The sequence below is a fragment of the Vigna umbellata genome, chromosome 6 (genome assembly GCF_029865625.1).
Source record: "Vigna umbellata cultivar VRB3 chromosome 6, Vumbellata_1.0, whole genome shotgun sequence".
In the NCBI taxonomy this organism is placed as follows: Eukaryota; Viridiplantae; Streptophyta; class Magnoliopsida; order Fabales; family Fabaceae; genus Vigna; species Vigna umbellata.
Window position 1 is genome coordinate 22,687,184 of NC_142170.1, and position 20,282 is coordinate 22,707,465.

Consider the following 20,282-nt stretch of genomic DNA (forward strand, 5'->3'; position numbering starts at 1 on the left):
TACACACAAAAAAAACAAAAAAAATGAATCTTTATTCCCTATTTGAAGGATAAAGTTATGTAAAACTATTGTACCATGCTGGTTCGTTACACCTTGTAGACAGGAAATGAGAGGCACGTTTGTCATTTTCCTTTTAACAGCTGTGAAAAACATCCGAAAGAAAAAAGGTGGTCGGGGAACAGCTGGACTTCAAAAACGGCTCAAAAAATCTCACAAAAGGCAAACCTGCAATTCCTTTTCTCAATTTTTTTTTCATTTCAACCAAATAGAAAAAAAAAACACACACACACATTGATGACGTGTCCAAGATCTTCCTTGGGCCTTTTTCTTTTCACCTCCAACCCTTTCACAGTCACAACAACGATCCCTCTCTTCATCCTTCTATGCACGTCCATTCATCTTCCTTCAACAGCCCCTTCATCTTCTTCTTCTCATTCCTCTGCTAATCCACCATGTTCCTCACCCTTTTCTCTCTCTAATCATGCCTCTCTCAGGTACCTTCTTCTTCTGCATCTCCCACCCTTCCCCTTCTTCTGTCGGAATCTCATTTGCCCCATTTCAGATTTTGATCCAAAATCCCTTTTTGATCACTTTGCTCGCCCTTTCACCTCGCTACTTCTGTTGGGTCACTCTCTATTTCTCGTTTTGGAAATCTTCCCTGCTTTAATTAATTAACTAGCGGTGTTCGTGTTGTTTATGACGCAAATAAATAAAAAAATAAATAAAAATTTGTGTTTTGTTCTTGGAATATCACATTGGGTTCTGGGAGGTGTGCTTTATGGAGTGGAAGTTATGGAGAGTCTCACGTTGGTTTTATCTGTGCTGGGTTTTACTTAATTTTGATCTAAAAGTGAGTTCCTTTTGGTGAATGTATATAATAATAGTGGAGTAAAGAGTGGATGCACCAACTGATCCAATCATAAATCATCATGTATGGTGTGGTTTGTTAATTTTACCATAAATACCTTAAAAGTAATGAGTTTACAGTGTGAGCTTTTTTATACTGATAATGTAACTTTTGCAATGATTGCCTCAAAATGCAATTGATTGTTAATGCTTTTGAATGAATTGACGGGGATTCTATTGGCTATATCGGTATTACTTCGTGATCTGTGGTTGCACTTGCTGTGATATGTCTATATTTGAAGTAGAGGTCATTGATTTTTGGCTCGTTATTGCTTTTTCCTTGTTCAATAGATCCATTAGTTTGAATTGTTGCGAAGGAAACATTACGACCATGCAGATTCATTACCGATGGTTTGATTCTGAGGCTAAAATACGGTTGTTATCTAATTGTATATCCAGTCCCTATTGCAATCAGTAAGCCACTTACAAGGTGTTATCAGCTTGCTGACCCTGGGGATTTTGGTCCGAGTGAATAGATAACTTGGTCTCAAGTTTGCAAGATGCCATATTATATACAGAGACTTTATAGGCTATGCAATGCATCCTTTTCATCTGATGGACCTGTGTCGGAAGAGGTCATTGAGAAAGTTCGTGAGAAGTTAGGTATATTTCCTTTTTGACTTGTTTATTTTGCTTTTATATTCATTTTTATGGTTAACTTTTAGAATGTTTTATGATGTACAAAAAAAGTTAGTTCTGGATTATTGATTGTTCTATACTTTGTCAATAACTTCAAGCTTTCTTTGTTTCCCTCCCTTTTTCCTCTGGATCACTTGTCTCTATGCTTTCGTCAAAACCAGTTTAAGGTATTTGTCTTTTTGAAGGAGTTATAACCTCAAGGTTGAATTTTGAGGGGGACCGCACTGTTAGTCTGCTTGCAATCCTTTTTCATTCCTTCTCCTTTTAAGGGTAGGATTTGGGTCACACTTTTATGTTTAAAGCTAGGATGAATTAAACTTGAAGCTTTGTGGTAATTAGAATTTTATTTGTCACTACAAATTTACTTGCTTATTATCTGTTAATGGATAACGGAAAATATTATCCTTTTGAAAATATATTCTTCTGCTGATGAACTGTTACCATCAATTTTTGTGGTGTAAAATTTGTTTCACTTGTCAATTTAGATAATGGATTTTAGTCGATACAGTTTTGGACCTATGTTTTTGAGGTGAGGAAAAGAGGGATTTGTCATAAGTTGTATGTTCAAAGTGTGTATCTTCAATTATTTTCCTTCATCTTGAGACATGCCTGCGTGGTTTATAGTGCAGACAGAATTAACACATTACTACTAATACCTTTATGGTTTCCTATCTTAGTTCTTAGATTAGATGACTTTGATCCTGCAGCCCAATAATTTTCATGTCTAACAGATATTTTATTGATAACCTTACATAATATTTCTACAGAGAGAATCAAGCCGTCAGATGTAGGTCTTGAACAAGAAGCACAACTAGTTCGGAATTGGCCTGGTCCAGCACTTGAACGTAATGGGAGCCATCAATCCTTGCCACCTATAAAATATTTGCATTTGCATGAATGTGACTCCTTCTCTGTAAGTAAAGTCTCATAACTTCAGATCATGTTTACTCTGTCAGAGATTTTTATGTATTTGGGCCTTATATTAGCAATACTAACTGAAGTTTTATTTGCTTTCTCTTTTGCAGATAGGAATTTTTTGCATGCCCCCCTCGTCTATCATTCCTCTCCATAATCATCCTGGAATGACAGTGTTGAGCAAGTTGTTGTATGGCTCAATGCATGTTAAATCCTATGATTGGATCGATGCATCTGGCTCTCCTGATCAATCTGAAGGTCTATTTTCTATAACTTCATATATTTTACTGTTGCTCTGTTTATGTTTTAGTCTTCTGTATTTGCATGCGAGTGTGATTGATTGCCCTTTCTCCTTGCATTTACCTTCTTAAAGAACTCTAACTCCAGCCTCGTTGAGGTAGAAGAGATGGTAGCATTGTACTAGGCATCACCAAAATATTCCGATTGGACAGCTTAGATAAAAACTGGAGTAATATTAGTTCAGAAATCAATACGTGGCATATGTCCTTTCTTGATTTTATTTGGTATCGTTTGGAGCTTAATGAAGAATACGTTATGAAAAGGCTAAAGTTGTCATGGCACTGTAAAATAAACGTGAATAAGGATAGATTGTTGTTCTTAGTTACTCATCTACTTCCTGATCTATTACTCTGTACTATTAAGTGCTTTAATATGTAAGGAAGTCATAATGGATTGATAGAATACTCGACCATTTTGGATTTATATCAGGGTGGTTACAGTTATAATATTCAAATCCATAAACTGTAGTGAATTTTATCCTTTCTTCATCTGCTAGTGTGTGTACCAGCGCAAAGACCAAATAAAACAGACAGAGTCATATTTTGGGAACTTATATACTCTTAATATTGAAACCTTGCAAGAAGGTCTGAGTGACAATGTTAGACTGATAAGTGGATATGTTCTTCTGTGTGTGTGCATCGGTAACACTTTCTGAAAAAGCTATCTAATTCTAGGCCGGTGTTGTTATTTTCGTTTGTCAATACAAATTCTATTTCATTTTACATATAACAAGCTCTTTCATAGCACATATGAATGGGATTGGAAAATAAACATTCACCTAGAATTTTTCCAATCCTTGTTATATATTAATGTTACTTAAATTCCAAAAGTTTTATCAAAGACCATGTTAAAATTATCTTATATCATTATCTAATTAAAACTGAAATCGCTCATTCCATATAAAATTCTACAAGAATATTGAGAATATTTGGAAGTTTGTACTTTAATGTAAATATATGTATTCTCCATACATTTGTAACTGCCCCTGGACCTCTAATTTTATTGAATGCAATTTAGATGGAACAGATCTAGCCACTAAAATTTGGTTCTTCACAAAATTAAGTTGGATTTGAAGATTTACAGTTTCCTTTTCAAGGAAATCACCTAGCTTGTCTTGTTATTCTTCAGCTCATACATGGGAGTAATCTTTTCCTGAGGTCTTCACCAAGGAACCTTCCTTGGAAGAGGAACAAAGTTTGAGTTTCTTTTTAGAAACTTGAAAAGTTTAAAGAATTTTCATTATCTTCCCTTGTGTGAAGCTGGAGGTGCTTTCCATCAGAAATCCTTTTGAATTTGAATGGCTTCTGATCCTTTGTTTTGCATGTCATATTCGTCATGTTGGATAATTTTTTGATGGATTGACTGATTATTTATAAATTCTTAAAGCTCTACTTTTATTTATTTTTCTCGTCGTCTATTATTTGAGCTTGATTGGCTTCTTCAATACCATAGTGAACATAATTGATTGGAGAAGAAGTTCGATCTACATGAGTTGCATCTTCTAAACTACTTGTGTCACTTCTAAACATTTATTCCTTTTGACAAATCATAAAGTATAAACAATAATTTATCGTGTTCTTAATGCCTTATTCTGAACAATTTAGATTATTAGTTGTTAACTTATCAATTGACTTAGAACACTAGTGTCAAAGGAATGAAAAACGAGGGCTAAGAATTTTCTTAGAAGTTGACAAGTCGTCAAGTCCTGGAAGTAGTCTCTCCACTTTCGGGGTAAGGCTGTGTACAGTACTACAAATTTCTTTGAATAAATTCTGGAATTTACCAATTTACCATAAAATATGAAAGTTGTTGGTCGTGGAAATGTAGCTGTTTCTTGTTTTACTACCCACCCAATGAATCCCCCAAAATATTTACTACTAAAATTACATCAGGGTTATCTAAAACCAACGTTATTATTATTATACCTAAACCATTTCTGCTATGAAATCATACTTTTGGTTTACTTGTAAATCAATGATTCTCTGGACGTATAATGACTTGATATATCAGTTTTATGAGTTTGTTGAAAGTAAGTTATGGTATGTTTCTTATGCTATGCCACTGAACCTGTCTCAAAAAGTAAAAGAAAACAAAAGTTCATGCCTGCATCTAATTCAGGGTTTTAAATAGCAGACTGCAGGGGTGGGTGTAGGGACCATAGTAGTTCAGCAGCTACATGTTTGTGCTAGTGCTAGTTTTGAAGTAATTTATTGGGCTTAAGAAGTATCTAAATGTCTGTATGAATAAGTACTATCCTTTTGTTTTGTGATCAATTTTCCTTCATTGTATTACCTGTCTTATTTGCCCTAATTTGGTAAGTATTAATACCCTTTTTTTTATCCTCCTGACACCAAAAGTTGTTAATCTGTGATTCACAGTTCGACCTGCAAAGCTTGTGAAAGATACTGATATGACAGCACCAAGCCCCACAACAGTTCTTTACCCCACCAGTGGAGGAAACATCCATTGTTTTAGAGCTATAACTCCTTGTGCTATCTTTGACATATTGTCTCCTCCTTACTCTTCAGAGCATGGAAGACACTGCACCTACTTCCGGCGATCCCAACGGAGAGATCTCCCAGGTAATCTCATTTATCTTCATCACCAACCAACATCTAAAACTATGTTCTGTTAATCATATTGCACCATTGCCAACCTTCATTTCCACTGCAGTTAATGTTGAGTTGGATGGAGTGACGGTTTCTGAAGTGACTTGGTTAGAAGAGTTTCAACCTCCTGATGACTTTGTGATCCGGAGAGGACTGTACAGGGGTCCAGTTATTAGAACTTGAAAAATTTTCTTCTTTGATGTGTCTTACACAAAAAGGAAATTGGCTTATCTTTAGAATACAACAAAGGGAACAGTGGAATGTGCAATAATTATTATATTCTTTGTCTATGTATGTGAGTCACTGGAGTGTGTACATAATGATGCACTAGTGTAATCTATTTACAGACCTCAAAAGTAATCCAGTAGAATAGTTACGTAATGTTGAAAAAGTTCTTCTTAGTGGCCATATCAAAATCTGTTTTCATGGAGAACAAAAGGGTGCTGTGATTTGGTTACTGTTTATAGTAACATTCTGTCATGTTCAGGCTTCAAATAGTTGTCGCCTCTAGTATTTAGGCCTTATGCTCAGTCCAAAACAAAAGCAAGTTCATAACAACTAAGCTACTAAGCCTACTTTGTAAGAGTTTGTTTGAATTTATTTTATAATTTTAATAATATTAATTACTTTTTATACAGTTATTGCCAATTTATTCTATAAAGTTATATGGTATAAATTTATCATATACATAATTATATTTGGAATTTTACATCAGCCTCCACTTACATATTATCATACTATATATCAGTAAATTTTTATAACATTTTTATTAAAAATCACATCGATGATAACCTTTTTATCAGATGAGAAATTACATAGTTAACACAACCATTTATAGAAAAAAAAAACCAAGAGAATTGTGTTGAAAAGAGTACTAAGCTGTACCGTCGAAGCCAGATAACTTAGTACAAGGTTCTTAAATGCGTGTTGACTATAATGACACTATCGCACATGCGTGTTGGCTAAATCATACTTTATAAAACATCTAGGAAGTCAACGGATACGAAATTTTAGATCACACTTGCCTTATCTTTTTGTTGAAGTTTACTTTCTGAAAATAACACGAATATATTAAAAAGGAAATTAAAAACTGGTTGCTAATTATCTTTTGATGAAAATTAAATAAATAAAATATCCATTCATCAATATAAGTAAGTAAGAAGTCAAAAGGTATATTCTTACTTCACCCACAAACCCCACACACATACAGAAAATTACCTGTAAATATTAAAATGGGATGATAATAAACTGGCCTGGGAAATTAAATTGTGTTTACAACATGGCTATATGTACAATTAGTTAAAAAGTTAATAAACAAATAATTGATTTAATATAACAAGAATTGATTTATTTTAATTTTAGTAAAATATTTTTTTTTTTGCAATTTTAATAAGAAAATAATGAAAGGAATCATTAAATATTTGAAAGGTTTAAATATGTCGTTAATTCTAAAATTTGACATAAAATTGAAATTCATCAAATTTTGATAAAATTTGATTTTCAAACTTAAAAAATAAATGGATATATCTAATTCAATTGTGTTAATTTTTTTATATTTTAGGTTAGTGTTTGATCTATCATGTTCCAACTTAAATACCAATATATAACATTGTTTATCACCTACTAATAATTAACATTTTTGAGTTAAGATGAGTGTATCCATTCAAACATTTTTGGATTAAGATGAGTATATCCATCATTTTTAAATTTTAAGATCAAAATGAATCAAAATTTTGGACAAAAATAAATTATAATTTCGTATCCAAGAGACCACAAACATATTTAATTTTATTTTAAATTTATAAAACAAAGCTCAAATATTCTCTTAAGTTTAATTGCATATTAACATTAATTTTTTCTGTAATAAATACATGTATCTATCATTAAATACCATATTTGTGTTTAATTGCCTTAATCATTAATGAAGTTGAAACACAATCAATAGAATTAAAATGTTTGTATTAACACTACAATAATTTTATTGTACTAAAAAGCTAAATATGTACTTGTCATATTAAATTAACTATTTACTCAACATTAATTATAAAATAAATGTTTATTTGTATTTTCTTTAAAAAGAGTCAATAAAGCTAATATATATACTCCATCATATACGTGGCACAATTACCTTCTACAATTATTCTTTATAAAGTACGAATTATGGTATATCTCAGTATGAAATTATAATTTTAGAAATACAATTAACACAACCCTTAACAGAACCCTATTATCATAGGAAACCCCCTAATCATCATGGTATACACCATCATAATGTAAAAACACATATTCATACATATCCGATATCATTCAAGACAGTCAAGAACACAACCACGTACAACATACAATAAAAACAAGGTAAGTGTTTCCATACCTTGGTCAATACTAAGGCTTTCTCCACCCACAAAGATTATAGCAACACCCAGCCTCTCATGCTTTTGCAGTTGATTCCTCCCTCTCCTGCATTTCACTCTCTTTCTCTCTTTGACGTAAGTTTAGGGTTTCACGGAGACCCTCTTTTATTTTATTTTCCAACTTATCTTTAACTCTTAAAAATATGTTTTAAATATTGGAAACCACTTATCTCTTACCCTATCATTTCTCAACCAACTTTTAAAATGAAACTGTCCACCCTACCAAGATTCATGTCAATCTCTTTTAAATTTTTGTTTAGATATTTAACATGCAACCTTTACTTCCTACATCCCCTAGTTTAATTCATGCACCAATTAATAGTGTAAAAGACCCTTTTTCCCGTATGCAAAAATATAAATAAAATCTAGGTTTCTCTTAAACTTTTTTCTCTAGGAATTGAACCCACATCCATTTAATTCTAGTCAACATCTTCACTATCAAACCTAACAAGCATACCGAAACATGTGTTTCACTTTATCAAAATAACATCAAATAAATAAGCATTTATGTTCTAACAAAGATGTAACCACAAGACCACTTAGCCCATTCAAAGAGCTCTCACCAAGTAAGCTACACAACACCTTGTTAAACATACCAAATTTTATAGAAAACTATACTAAAGTCTCAATACTACTTTATTTTAAAATCCTATATTTTTCTTGGGTCTTACGTTAATAGTTATGAAAAACAGCAACCACAATCTCACTTACGAGCTTCCCATTGCTCACACTTATGCAAAGTAACTCTCTTGACATTTTGAGATTTCTCTTAAAAAACTTCAATCGATGCAGAATATGTACAAATTTCTTCATGAAATTACTCACATGAACAACATAGTAATAATAAATCAAATCAACAATTACAACTTCTTTTAAGTTTTAAAAATAATCAACACACTAAAACCGCTTCACTTTATTCACTTTACGTAGTTGAAAGAAGTGTATTTTGTAGTTGTCTACGTTGTATTAAATGTTGTCGTACATCAAATGGTGAAGTACATGGATATTTATAAATCCATAGATTATTCCAGAAAAGGATAGTCACAACTTATGTGAATTGTTTGAATTTTCACCTATGTAGAACGTTTTTGATTTTTTTCTTCTTAAAGCTTTTCTAAAATATTCTAAACTTTGCATTATATTTCAATACTTTTATTTTAGGATTTTTTATATTCTTCTAAAATTTGTATTACACTTTAATAAAAAAGCATATTAAAAAGTGCATATGTTTATGTTTTTCACATGCAAGGTGTAAAAGCAATAGTTTGAAGTGAATAAGCATGACCTTAGAATCAAGGTACACTTGAGGCACAATTGAAAACAGACAAGTGCTAATGAGAGACATGTATGAAGAAAAGGTGTATTATTGATAGGGAGAGCAATATGAGTGCTAAACCCATTCTCTGATGTGTTTAGTTTTTATGATGACAACACATTGACTGTAACAACACATATGATGTCATGTCACTACATAAATATGTTTCTATGTGATGAAATACATATGTGAATATGGAAATGCTTATTGCTGATAAATGCATATGTTGACATGCTATTGGTTGTGCATACTATTGCTTATGATGTGTTCATATAATTTTGTATGCATATTGTATGTTATGTGTGATGAAAACCACAAGCACAAAAGCATATATGCATGACATAATCGATTATCGTTTTGTTGTAATCAATTAACGTCATCAAACAACTTATGTTTTGAACTGTGGCAAAACAACAAGTTTGAATCGATTACATTAGTTGTTAAATCGATTAAAAATCGTGTATTTGCATATTTCATTTTCAAATGTGTTGTGATGAGTTTTTGAAAAGAAAAAGTTTTCAAAATCTGTTTAAGTGTTAAGCATAATCGATTACACATTTTATGTAATCAATTAAGTCTGTTATCTTTTGAAAACTGTTTTCAGCTTAGTCATAACTACTATAACAGTCATATTTTTAAATATGTTTGACTAACATTAAATGCAAATCAATTACATTAATTTTGCATTCAGTTAAGAGCCATGTTAGTTATAATTCTTTTACACCTGGTTTTTATGTAACCGATTACATTACTAACATAATCGATTAGTTTGAGTCTGATATGATGAAAAATATAAATAGACGCATTGCTTGTAATTAAATAGATTTTTTGATCATTTGTACACTTTGATATCTGATAGTTTTGATATGAGAAAGATTTACAAATTACATAGACGCTCCAAGAATCAAGAAGCGAAGAACCTGAAGAAAGTTGAAGGTTCATGAGAGGAAATTTGAGAGCTTGACTGACTGATTTTATTCACACTGCTGAGGTGTATTTGCTGTGATTAGAAAAGGTTTCTACACTTGTTGATTGTGTTGTGTCCTTGGTCGTGCGCGATAAGAAGAAGAGTGAGGAGCTTTTGGACTTTGAGAGAGATTTCTCAAAGGGTTTCTACAACAAGAACGTGTGGTTCTGTGTGTGCATGTGTTTTCCTTTTTATATTTGATTGTGAGTGGGAAAGGTGTTTGCATTGTGAGGATGTGTTCACTATAAATCTTTTGGTGTAATTCTCAAATCATTATAGTGAAATATCCTTCAATCTAAGGTTGATTGGAAGGGTGACTGAATGTATGCATTAAGGCCAAACCAAGATAAAACATTGTGTTTGCTCTTCTTTTCCTATCTCTTTACTTTAAACTGCATACATATTTACTTACATTGCAAGAAAGCTCAAGATCATTCTAATTTTGCAAAAAGATTTGAAAAACGTTCATTTTTTTAAATCATCAATTCACCCCCTTTTGGTGTTGAGAAACAAGCCTCTTTATTTCTAACATGTACTATAGTTTACCCAATAGTGAAAACTCCATGGGCAAAGTGAAATAGCACCGTCACAGTTTTGGGGTCGAAAGCGCCACCATTTCGAACAACACTACTCTTCGTGATTGAGCCAAAAATAATATCGCTTTCATGCAATTGGAAGAACCTGTTGCCAAGAGAAACTCTAATCCTAACCGTGCATTGAAGGGGATGATGAGAGTGAAAGAAAGGAGAGGCACTAAAGTAGGAGTGAGAGTGAAAGTAAAAACAAAATACTAAGATTTATTGAAAAATTGATAGTTAAAACTATTATAATTTACATGTAAAATGTGATTCTAATTGTCGTAATATATCATAAAAAGTAAATGTTTCAACCAATTACCATATATAAAACCCTCACAATTTAGATGATTTTTTTGTAGTAATTGTATTAACTGTATGATGTAATATTTTTATGATATATTATAATTATATTTTTTACGAGAATAATAGTTACATATTATAGGATATTACTAGAATAATTATATTGATTTAATATTATTTTCCAATTTCGATGGAGGGAAATACAACATTAATAATAGTAACTTAAAGAAAGTTGTATAGTACCTCCATGTTGAAATAATATAAACGAAAAAAAATATAATACATTAAGAAAATAAGTGTAAAGGAAGAAGATGAATGTGGATAAATGAGATGAGTATGAATTGAGATGAAGATATAAGAATGTGGACATAATAGATAATGAGCAAAATGTAGATGAATGAGAAATGTATTGATGGAAAAGATAAGTTTCAACGAATATGGATGAAAAATATAAGTGTAAGTACATTTATGAATGTGAGTGTAATGAGATTTATATTGAGAAGAAAATTATGAATGAAAATATTTGACATCTTTTAAATTAAAAGTAACGTACAACTTATAGTCAATTGAAAAACGTAAATAAATTTATAATATATAATTTAATATGGAATAAGTAACTTAAATAATAATTGTAATTTTTACGAGAATAATAAGTACATATTATAGGATATTATTAGAATAATTATATTGATTTAATATTATTTTTCAACTTGGATGGAGGAAAGTACAATGCTAATAATAGTAATTTAAAGGAAATCGTATAATACCTTCATGTTTAAATAATATAAATGAAAAAAGAAATGAACAATTATATTACGTTAAGGAAATGAGTGCAAATGAAAAAGATAAATGTAGATAAAAGATATGAGTATAAATGAGATGAAGATACAAGAATGTGGACATGATAGATAATGAACAAAATGTAAAGAGATATGTATGGATGAAAAAATAAGTTTCAACCAATATGGATGAAAAATATAGTGTAAGTAAATTTATGAATGTGAGTGTAATGAAATTTATATAGAAAATGAGAAAAAAAAATATGAGTAGGAAGATTTGACCTCTTTTAAATATGGACTTTTAGATTAAAAATAATATACGATCCATATTCGACTGAAGAATGTAAATAAATTTATAATATATAATTTAGTGAGGGTATGGTAACTTAAATAAATATAAATATTAAAAAAAATTTAATATCCATTAGACCTTAGCTAGTTTTATTTTTTATTTTTGTAATTAAAATCTTCTTAGTTACACTAATTTACATATATAAAATATTAAAAATAAGTAATGTTAATGTTCATTAAACCCTATGGCTAACTTTATTTATCTTTAATATTTATTTTAGTTTCTCTAATCCTTAATATTCACTTAATCAATAGACTCAAATAAATAAAATATTAAAATTAAATAAAATCAATATTTGCTAATTTATTTTTAATATTTGTTTTAGTTTTTTTATAATTAATGTCACATACTAACTTAAATATAAATAAATATAAAGGGTTAAATATGTTTTTAGTCCCTAAATTATTGGCCGTTTCTGGTTTTCGTCCAAAGTAAGGCACAATTTGGTCCTCATTCTTTTCGAAACGTTCGTTTTAGTCCTCGGAATTTTGGTTTTAGTCCTCATTTGTTGCTAAATGAGGACCAAAACAGGGACGAAAACAGTGTTTAGTTTTCGAGGACTAAAACGAACGTTTCGAAAAGAATGAGGACCAAATTGTACCTTACTTTGAAACAGGAACGAAAACCAGAAACGACCAATAGTTTAGGGACTAAAAAGATATTTAACCCAAATATAAATATTAAAACATATAAGTTTAATATTCGGTGAATCACTATTAACTTTATTTATTTTAATTTTCTTGACGTCCTTTTGACATATGGTAATTCTATCATAATTTAGTGAATGCTATAAATTTATGTTTTCTTGTAATAGAATTAAATATAAGATTCATTGATATCGTTTGAAAGTTTTTAGACTTTGCTTTGTAATTTTAGTTTTCACTCATAAGTTTTCTATTTTAAAATTTTTTACAAGTTTGAAGTATTTTTTTCATATACCTCATTATATTCTATTGTTTTCCATTGGAATATATATTATTGATTTATGGTTTATGGTATTATAAGTCAACTGTCAGCGCACTTCATTGAAAACATATTTTGCATTAGTGCACCTAGTGTTTCGCTATCATACTGGTGCTAAATTTTCTGTGATAAGTGTGCCATCAGATCACAACTAATTATACTTCATTCAATAATACTATTTATTATTATAAAAGATAATTTTATATTTTATTATTTAAATATTTTTATATATATTAAGTATTATTTTTATAATATTGTATTATTAAAATAATCGGAATTATGATCTCAAAAAAATTTTCCGTAATGAAAGGATGAAATCCGTTCCTCTCACTATATTTAATTGAAAAGTCATGCCTAACAGGAAGGAAGCCTTTTATAGGCAAACATATATGCAGTGAAATGAAAAAATAATGTTAAGTTACCACTGATTGACTAAGAATATCTAAACTGAATGTTTTCAAATAAGGGATATGTTCATCGACTACTACGTAATTAGATAGTATTTTAATATGTTACATCCAAAAAATACAGTGTAAAAATCATACAATAGAATAATCACATCTAATAATATTACAGCTCAATCTTTCAAAAGAGATTCAGTATAGATACGGCCGAACGACCTTACAATATAACGAGAAGTTAAAACTGTACAATTACTCACTCCTAACCGAACGGTTTACAAAAGACCTATACCGAACGGTCATACAAAAAGGGAAAAGATGATCGAACGATCTTCGTACAACTAAACTAAACTAATTACTGACCGAACGGTTCTACTGTTTGGTCTTAACTTCTACTTCGACTAAACTTTCTTCTGCTAGCGCTTCTTCCAGCAGCTCTTCTCCTTCTGCTCACATCCACACGGTCATACAAAAAGGGAAAAAATGATCGAACGATCTTCGTACAACTAAACTAAACTAATTACTGACCGAACGGTTCTACTGTTTGGTCTTAACTTCTACTTCGACTAAACTTTCTTCTGCTAGCGCTTCTTCCAGCAACTCTTCTCCTTCTGCTCACATCCACACGGTCATACAAAAAGGGAAAAGATGATCGAACGATCTTCGTACAACTAAACTAAACTAATTACTGACCGAACGATTCTACTGTTTGGTCTTAACTTCTACTTCGACTAAACTTTCTTCTGCTAGCGCTTCTTCCAGCAGCTCTTCTCCTTCTGCTCACATCCACATGGATGATCATTGCGATAAGACATCAACCGAACGTGCAAAACGGACAAGACAGGAAAAATAGGGTAAGCTTATGTAATTCAATTCAAGTATTAACATAGATTTCACACAATTCAAATAAACGAGATAGTTCATTCACTTTTACATGCAAATCCTAATGCTAGACTCTGACTGTCCGGACTGTATGAATTCTGTGTAGCTACGACGTTCGTGCACCCGGATGATGTAGTAACTGGGATACCCTCAACAGCTGCCACCCGAGGTTAGTCCTATCTGTCCAAATTAACCACACATGACTTACCCTTCTCTACGTGAGAACGAGTAATCACGGAATATCAGGATGAACCGCCAGCTTAGCGTGCTCATATTCATACTTTACCAATTTCAATATCCAATTCATGAGATATTCCTCCCCGGAATACTCTTTCATAATCAAATACGTTTCATCCATATCATACTCCCTCATCTTTCATTATTAAACCTCAACTGAACCAATTTGAACAAAGATCCCTTAGGATACCAAATACTGAACGTAAATCTTTAACCCCGAACGAGACCGAACACTTGAAGTGAGACCGAGAGGTTTCCAATTCCAAAACGGATCAAAACCGAGAGAGTGACTATTGGGGTTGGAAGAGGCTGATTACAATAATATTTCACCCGAACTAATAGAAACGAATGTGATTTACAAAGTGAGTCAATTAAATGAACTTACTCATGAGCGTTTAGACCAACACCGTAAAGCCTAGGTCGAGTACTAAGACTCTAGGCCGAAACCAATGGAGACAGACACTGTAAGACATCAATTGATAGTACTTGAAGGAATCATATGAAGAAACCGAACACTATAAATACTTAACTTATTTATGAGTTTAACATCAAGAAAATTGAATGCCAGTCAAAGACCGAGCATGGTAGAGAGCAAATTCCATGGAGTTTGGACGAACGCTCTTATTATCAAGATAGATTACGGAGAAGAGAACGAGCGCTTGGTGTAAGACCTAGTACTTACTTAGTACGAGTACTTGGTGTAAGACCGAGCATTAATTGGTGCGAGCGCTTGGTGTAAGACCGAGCACTACTTAAATTTATAGAATAAAGGCTTGATAAATATACGATATCAATTAACTAATGTTCAAGAACGAACGAAATATACAAATACATATAGATATACTTAAATTTATAACAAAATACCAATGAACGAATATTCTTGGTTGAACGCTTATATACAAATTTTACTAAACGAAGACGCTCGGTCCTCAACTGGAATTCCATCCAAATGAAGGAATTCAGTTCCAACCGAGTTCACGAGAAAACCGAACGGTTAAAGACCATTCAGTGACGAACATAAATTTTCACATAGAAATAGAGACTTAAAATTCATACTCTTATTAATACATTCCTCAGCATTTATCTTCATACATTCATACATCCAAAACATAGTAACAGTCATACTTCATATTTCATTCAACATCAAACAAGCATGCCAGCATTCATGAACGAGAATAAAAATCAAATTATATAAGCTTTCCTTACCTCTAACGTGACCGAACGCTCACAGGTATGATTACTGGTTCACCTCTATAAATCTTTCTACCCTCAACGCTCAACAAATCTCCAAAACTAAACCAAGTAAAAACCAAAACACTATCAGAATTACTCATTTTAGAAGAGTGATCAACACATGAAACCAGAACTTGGTTTGCATGTCCAGAAAACCGCACGACTGAGTGAAGAGAAGAACTTACTAGCTCAGCTTCACAAACTGATCGGTTTAATCGAAAGCCCTTGACACCGGAAGAGTGGAAATGGTGCCTAAGTGATGATCGAAGGAAGAAATGATGAGAATCCTTAGAGAGAAGTAAGAGCTTTTTAGAGAGAAGTAAGAGCTTTTTAGAGAGAAGTAAGAGCTTTTTAGAGAGAAGTAAGAGCTTTTTAGAGAGAAGTAAGAGCTTTTTAGAGAGAAGGAGGAGAGAATGAAATTTTCAGAAATCTGGGGAAGAAAGATGCATGCAGAAAGTGGCGTGAAATTTTGAAACTTAGAGTTTTTCTTCCACTGTCAAAACCGAACGGTCACTTAGCTGCTCACACCTGCCTTCCACCATCTGATTTTCGAATCTCCTTTCTTGACACATGTAATCTACTAAGACGGATCTTGAGTGGATTTTAATCGTTCTGACATAATATCATATTTATTTTATGTACGAGTGTGAGAATCATGTCATCTTGGTGCTTTATATCTACAATTTCAATTTTGCTGCTTTTTTCTGACTGTGGTTATTGAATAATCCAGATAGCAAAAGACACTATCAAAGTTTACGGAGACGGAGACCAGGTGCAGAGACGAGTAACTTTCATACACAGAAGATTATACTTGCATACTGTTTTGACTTCTATGCTTTACTATAGAATATGGAAGATGGAAGGCAAATAAAATGACAGTAAGAGGCTAATAGTTCAAAGGGAAAACACTTGCCTCTTGGGTGAGACACGTTTAGAATATCCTGACATTGGAACTCATTCATATCTAGTGTCGTATCCATTCTCCTATTTAACATTTTACTCATATATACAGACCGATTTCATTCATTGACTCAACTGGAAGCAAGAGAAGCGCAATCTGCTGTTGAGGCAACAGAGTCGAGAGTGGGAACCTTACTCCTCTTCCGCTTTGGCACCATTTTTGTCGGTTTCAGGCTTCTCCGGGAATCTTCAGGGATTAAGTCACGGATTTTGTCCATCCTCTTCGACTGGCTCGTGACACGGAAGCTCTCATCAGAAGAAGCAGACAACACGCTCTTGCCTTCGGAGAAACTGATTCTCTCGACGGAGGTTTCGCAGCACTCTTGCCATTTGAGCTCTGCCAAATCCGCCAACACGTCCACCAGTGCCACCGCCGAACGTCGACACATTGTCACGCAAGGTCGAACGCGGCACATCTACAAGATCCAGCGACTCCACCGCCTCCACCAGCACCTTCTGCGCACGGATTCGAGATAGGTTTTTCAATTTCTAAAAGCGAAAACCTATTCGATAATCTCTCCTGTTCGAAAATTTACGGACAGAGACCTAAACTACCAAGGCAATCTAGAACTTCTAATCTTAAAGCGCGTTGAGTTTAAAAGAAATCAAGGAATAAAAACTTAAGGAGAAAACGGTGAAATAGGCAACGTTTTCCCTCAAAGTTTTGTTACTAACCAAAAGGAACTTAAGATAGAGCTTGAGGGAGAAAAGAACCTTGGGAGCGTGGTGGATTTTCTTGAATCCGTGAATGCGGATGACCTGTGGCAATAGGAAGAAGAAAAATTAACGATGAAATGCAGAGTATCGAAAGAAAATTGAGAATTGAAATGAATGGAACCTGGTTAAGTTGATTGATTGTTAGGTGAAGCGTTTGGCGAGAATGAAGGAGATGGAGATAGTCGTCCAGCCATAGTTTGTCTTTCTTCGAAGGCCGTTTCTTCATGGAACTTCCTTGCGATTGCGGAATCGCTGATGGTAATTCTTCTGCCATTCTTTAAAACAGAATGAGAGGGGAAAGCGTCTCCTTTTATACCACGATTGCACGCGCGTTAGTTAGTGTTAGTTACAATTACACTTATTAAATTAAATGAATAGATAAAGCTGCTATATGAATTATGAACCATCATAACATGTTTAGTGACAAGACTAATTTTTCATTTCATCATTGGTCATATATCCATATACAATGATTCATAAGAGAATACACTGTTCTACACAAAAGAACATAGGTTTGAAATAAGGTACAAATTTCATAATTATGCAGTAGGATAAGATGCCATCATAGCTATGCCACAGAGTCCTTCTTGAGCAGCCACACCTCTTTGCATCCTAATGTAGCCTTCTTCACCCCACTCTGTTCCCCATGAGTTCTTAACTAACCAATACTTGCTCCCATCATTACTAACACCATATCCCACAGCAGTCACACCGTGATCCAGTTCAGTCCCACAAGAACCACTGAAGACACCACTCTTGTAAAATTGAAAGTCAGAGCCACTGGCATCAATGGCTACAGAAACTGGTTGATTGGCAACCGCTTTCTGAAGGGCTTTCTCATTGTTAACAGGGACATCTTCGTAGCCAGTAATGGTTGCAGCACCGATGGCTTCTGCCTTTGCATTGCATTTTCCATCAACACCCTTGTAGGGGTAATTGGCTTCGGTGTTTAGTCCATGATTTTTAATGATGAATTTGAAAGCATCATCCATAAAACCACCTTCACAACCCTGGTCCACACCTTTTGTGTCACAATCAACAAGTTCTTGTTCAGATAAAGAGATCAGTTTCCCAGTAGTGAGTGCATGAATTCCTTCAGTTGCTGCAACTGCGGAAAACGCCCAACAACATCCTACAAGATAAATTAATAGTTAGATAACGATTGAGTTTATAATTTGACCTGGAAATGCGAATGAAGAATGAAGCATTTGCTTACCACATTGACCTTGGTTCTTCACGGGCGTAACTGCACCCTTTTGCCTCCAATCCACTGTAGAAGGAACTGCAGTCACATTTTCATACTTAAAAGTGGTTGACCTTATGATTGAGGAACACATGTGGGCCTTGAACCTATTTCTGCTTGCTATGAACTCCTCGTTGGTGAGGTCTGCAAATTGGTTAATGCCTAGCAGATAAGGTTTATTGGCAGCATTGTTGGAGGCTTCGATGTAATTCACATTTTCCTTAAATATTCTGAAACGCTTTTCCCTTTCCTCAGGGTCCTTGTACTCTATGCCATAACGATTCATCCATTGCTCATGTCTCTCATACATCGAGGCATCTTGGAGAGTGCGACATGTGACTTGGAAACTCCAGAATCCCATGCAGAAAAGCAATGTCAGTAAAATATAATAGAACTGACTTTTTGCAACCATGATGGCTTGTTCTTGTATTTGTTGCTGAGGGAAGTGTGCTGTGGAGTGGTATTGAGGATTGTTTGTGGTGTTTATATAGGCATGTTAACGTTGAATTATAAGTTAGTTTTCACCTTTCAACTGAAATCTCGAAGCACCTCTTTCTTGTAGGTAATAAGAAATTATAGCTTGGTTGTGCTGTTATGGACAAATTGTTTGTCAAACGTAGATGTTTCATGTACCATACTGCCAAATTACCTCTCAAGAGGATTGTGCGTGTTGGAAAAGCTGACTAATAAAAAATGTAACTTTGAAAGCTTTATCAACTGTGCAGGCAAATTGCTAATGCACTAGCAAACGAAAACTTAGATTCTTCCAAAATCAAATTATAATATATATTTTTTACACATAAATATATATATAGTAAAACAATATGTTTATTGAAAGTGATCTTTATTCAATAGTAATTAATCAAGTGTAACAGGGTACGCCATCGCCAAGCCGAAATAATAACAAGACTGAAACCAAGTAGTAGGTTTAATTACTCAAGTTAACCTGTTCTTCCAACTAGTTAATTTACTAGTAAAAAGTTATGCAAGTCCCAACTTATGCCCTCATAAATTGAGTAGAAAGCGTATTATTTTTTAAGACGGTTTAATTTAATTTAGACATGTAAAGTATTAAAGTTTCCTAATTAATAACTTTTCTGCCTGCATCTTTAACTTTAATCTCCTTGATATCCTATTTGGTTTCGTTAATGAGTATGCATTTTTTTTAAGGGTCTTGAAAAATACTCTAACTCTAAGGACATGAGGGAGGGGATATGAGCAATTATTTTTACAATTGACAACGGTTTGAGAATCGAGATATATTAAGACGAGATAAAGAAAAAGGTTTTTCGTCTTCGATATAAACGGAAGCAAAAAGGTCATTTTGTTGGGAATGTGTTCACTTTTGGATTGGTAAAATAAAATAAAAGAAGAAAGAAAGCAGGGGAAGAAGATGAACAAGAAGACAATATTTACTAATAAAATTTATCGACAAATTTTTTCTGTAGTTAATGACGAATTTTTTTCTTCAATAATTACTGACGGATGTAAAATTTCGTTGATAAATTTACTGACACCACTATTACCGATGAATTTTTGTCCATTAGAAATCTATAAAAAAAATAGTCGTTCTAG

The 20,282-nt window shown here is 33.0% G+C and overlaps 2 protein-coding genes and 1 pseudogene across 3 annotated transcripts; 1 reads left to right on the forward strand and 2 right to left on the reverse strand.

The window, feature by feature from the left end:
• Positions 1-321: 321 nt before the first annotated feature.
• LOC124844974 (2-aminoethanethiol dioxygenase, putative (DUF1637)) lies at positions 322-6,004 on the forward strand. The gene is made up of 6 exons (XM_047321991.2): positions 322-494; positions 1,198-1,509; positions 2,313-2,458; positions 2,571-2,718; positions 5,139-5,342; positions 5,434-6,004. The coding sequence occupies exons 2-6, from the start codon at positions 1,407-1,409 to the stop codon at positions 5,550-5,552; spliced, it is 720 nt and encodes a 239-aa protein (XP_047177947.2). The 5' UTR covers positions 322-494; positions 1,198-1,406; the 3' UTR covers positions 5,553-6,004.
• Positions 6,005-16,680: 10,676 nt separating this feature from the next.
• On the reverse strand, positions 16,681-17,765 carry LOC124844973 (uncharacterized; annotated as a pseudogene). The gene is made up of 3 exons (XR_015780246.1): positions 17,586-17,765; positions 17,462-17,506; positions 16,681-17,203 (listed from the first exon to the last, which is right to left on the reverse strand). The product of XR_015780246.1 is annotated as an uncharacterized LOC124844973 (transcript).
• A 238-nt stretch (positions 17,766-18,003) lies between these two features.
• Positions 18,004-19,247, reverse strand: LOC124844976 (senescence-specific cysteine protease SAG39-like). Its single transcript, XM_088092893.1, has 2 exons — positions 18,681-19,247; positions 18,004-18,596 (listed from the first exon to the last, which is right to left on the reverse strand). The coding sequence occupies exons 1-2, from the start codon at positions 19,117-19,119 to the stop codon at positions 18,004-18,006; spliced, it is 1,032 nt and encodes a 343-aa protein (XP_087949019.1). The 5' UTR covers positions 19,120-19,247.
• Between the last annotated feature and the right edge of the window lie 1,035 nt (positions 19,248-20,282).

Excerpts from the sequence above, each read along its gene's own strand:
- LOC124844974 (XM_047321991.2), top strand. The coding sequence starts at position 1,407 with ATGCCATATTATATACAGAGACTTTATAGGCTATGCAATGCATCCTTT. Across the intron at positions 1,510-2,312 it reads GAAAGTTCGTGAGAAGTTAG|AGAGAATCAAGCCGTCAGAT; the intron begins GTATATTTCCTT and ends ATATTTCTACAG. Across the intron at positions 2,459-2,570 it reads ATGAATGTGACTCCTTCTCT|ATAGGAATTTTTTGCATGCC; the intron begins GTAAGTAAAGTC and ends TCTCTTTTGCAG.
- LOC124844976 (XM_088092893.1), bottom strand. The coding sequence starts at position 19,119 with ATGGTTGCAAAAAGTCAGTTCTATTATATTTTACTGACATTGCTTTTC. Across the intron at positions 18,597-18,680 it reads GAAGAACCAAGGTCAATGTG|GATGTTGTTGGGCGTTTTCC; the intron begins GTAAGCAAATGC and ends TTTATCTTGTAG.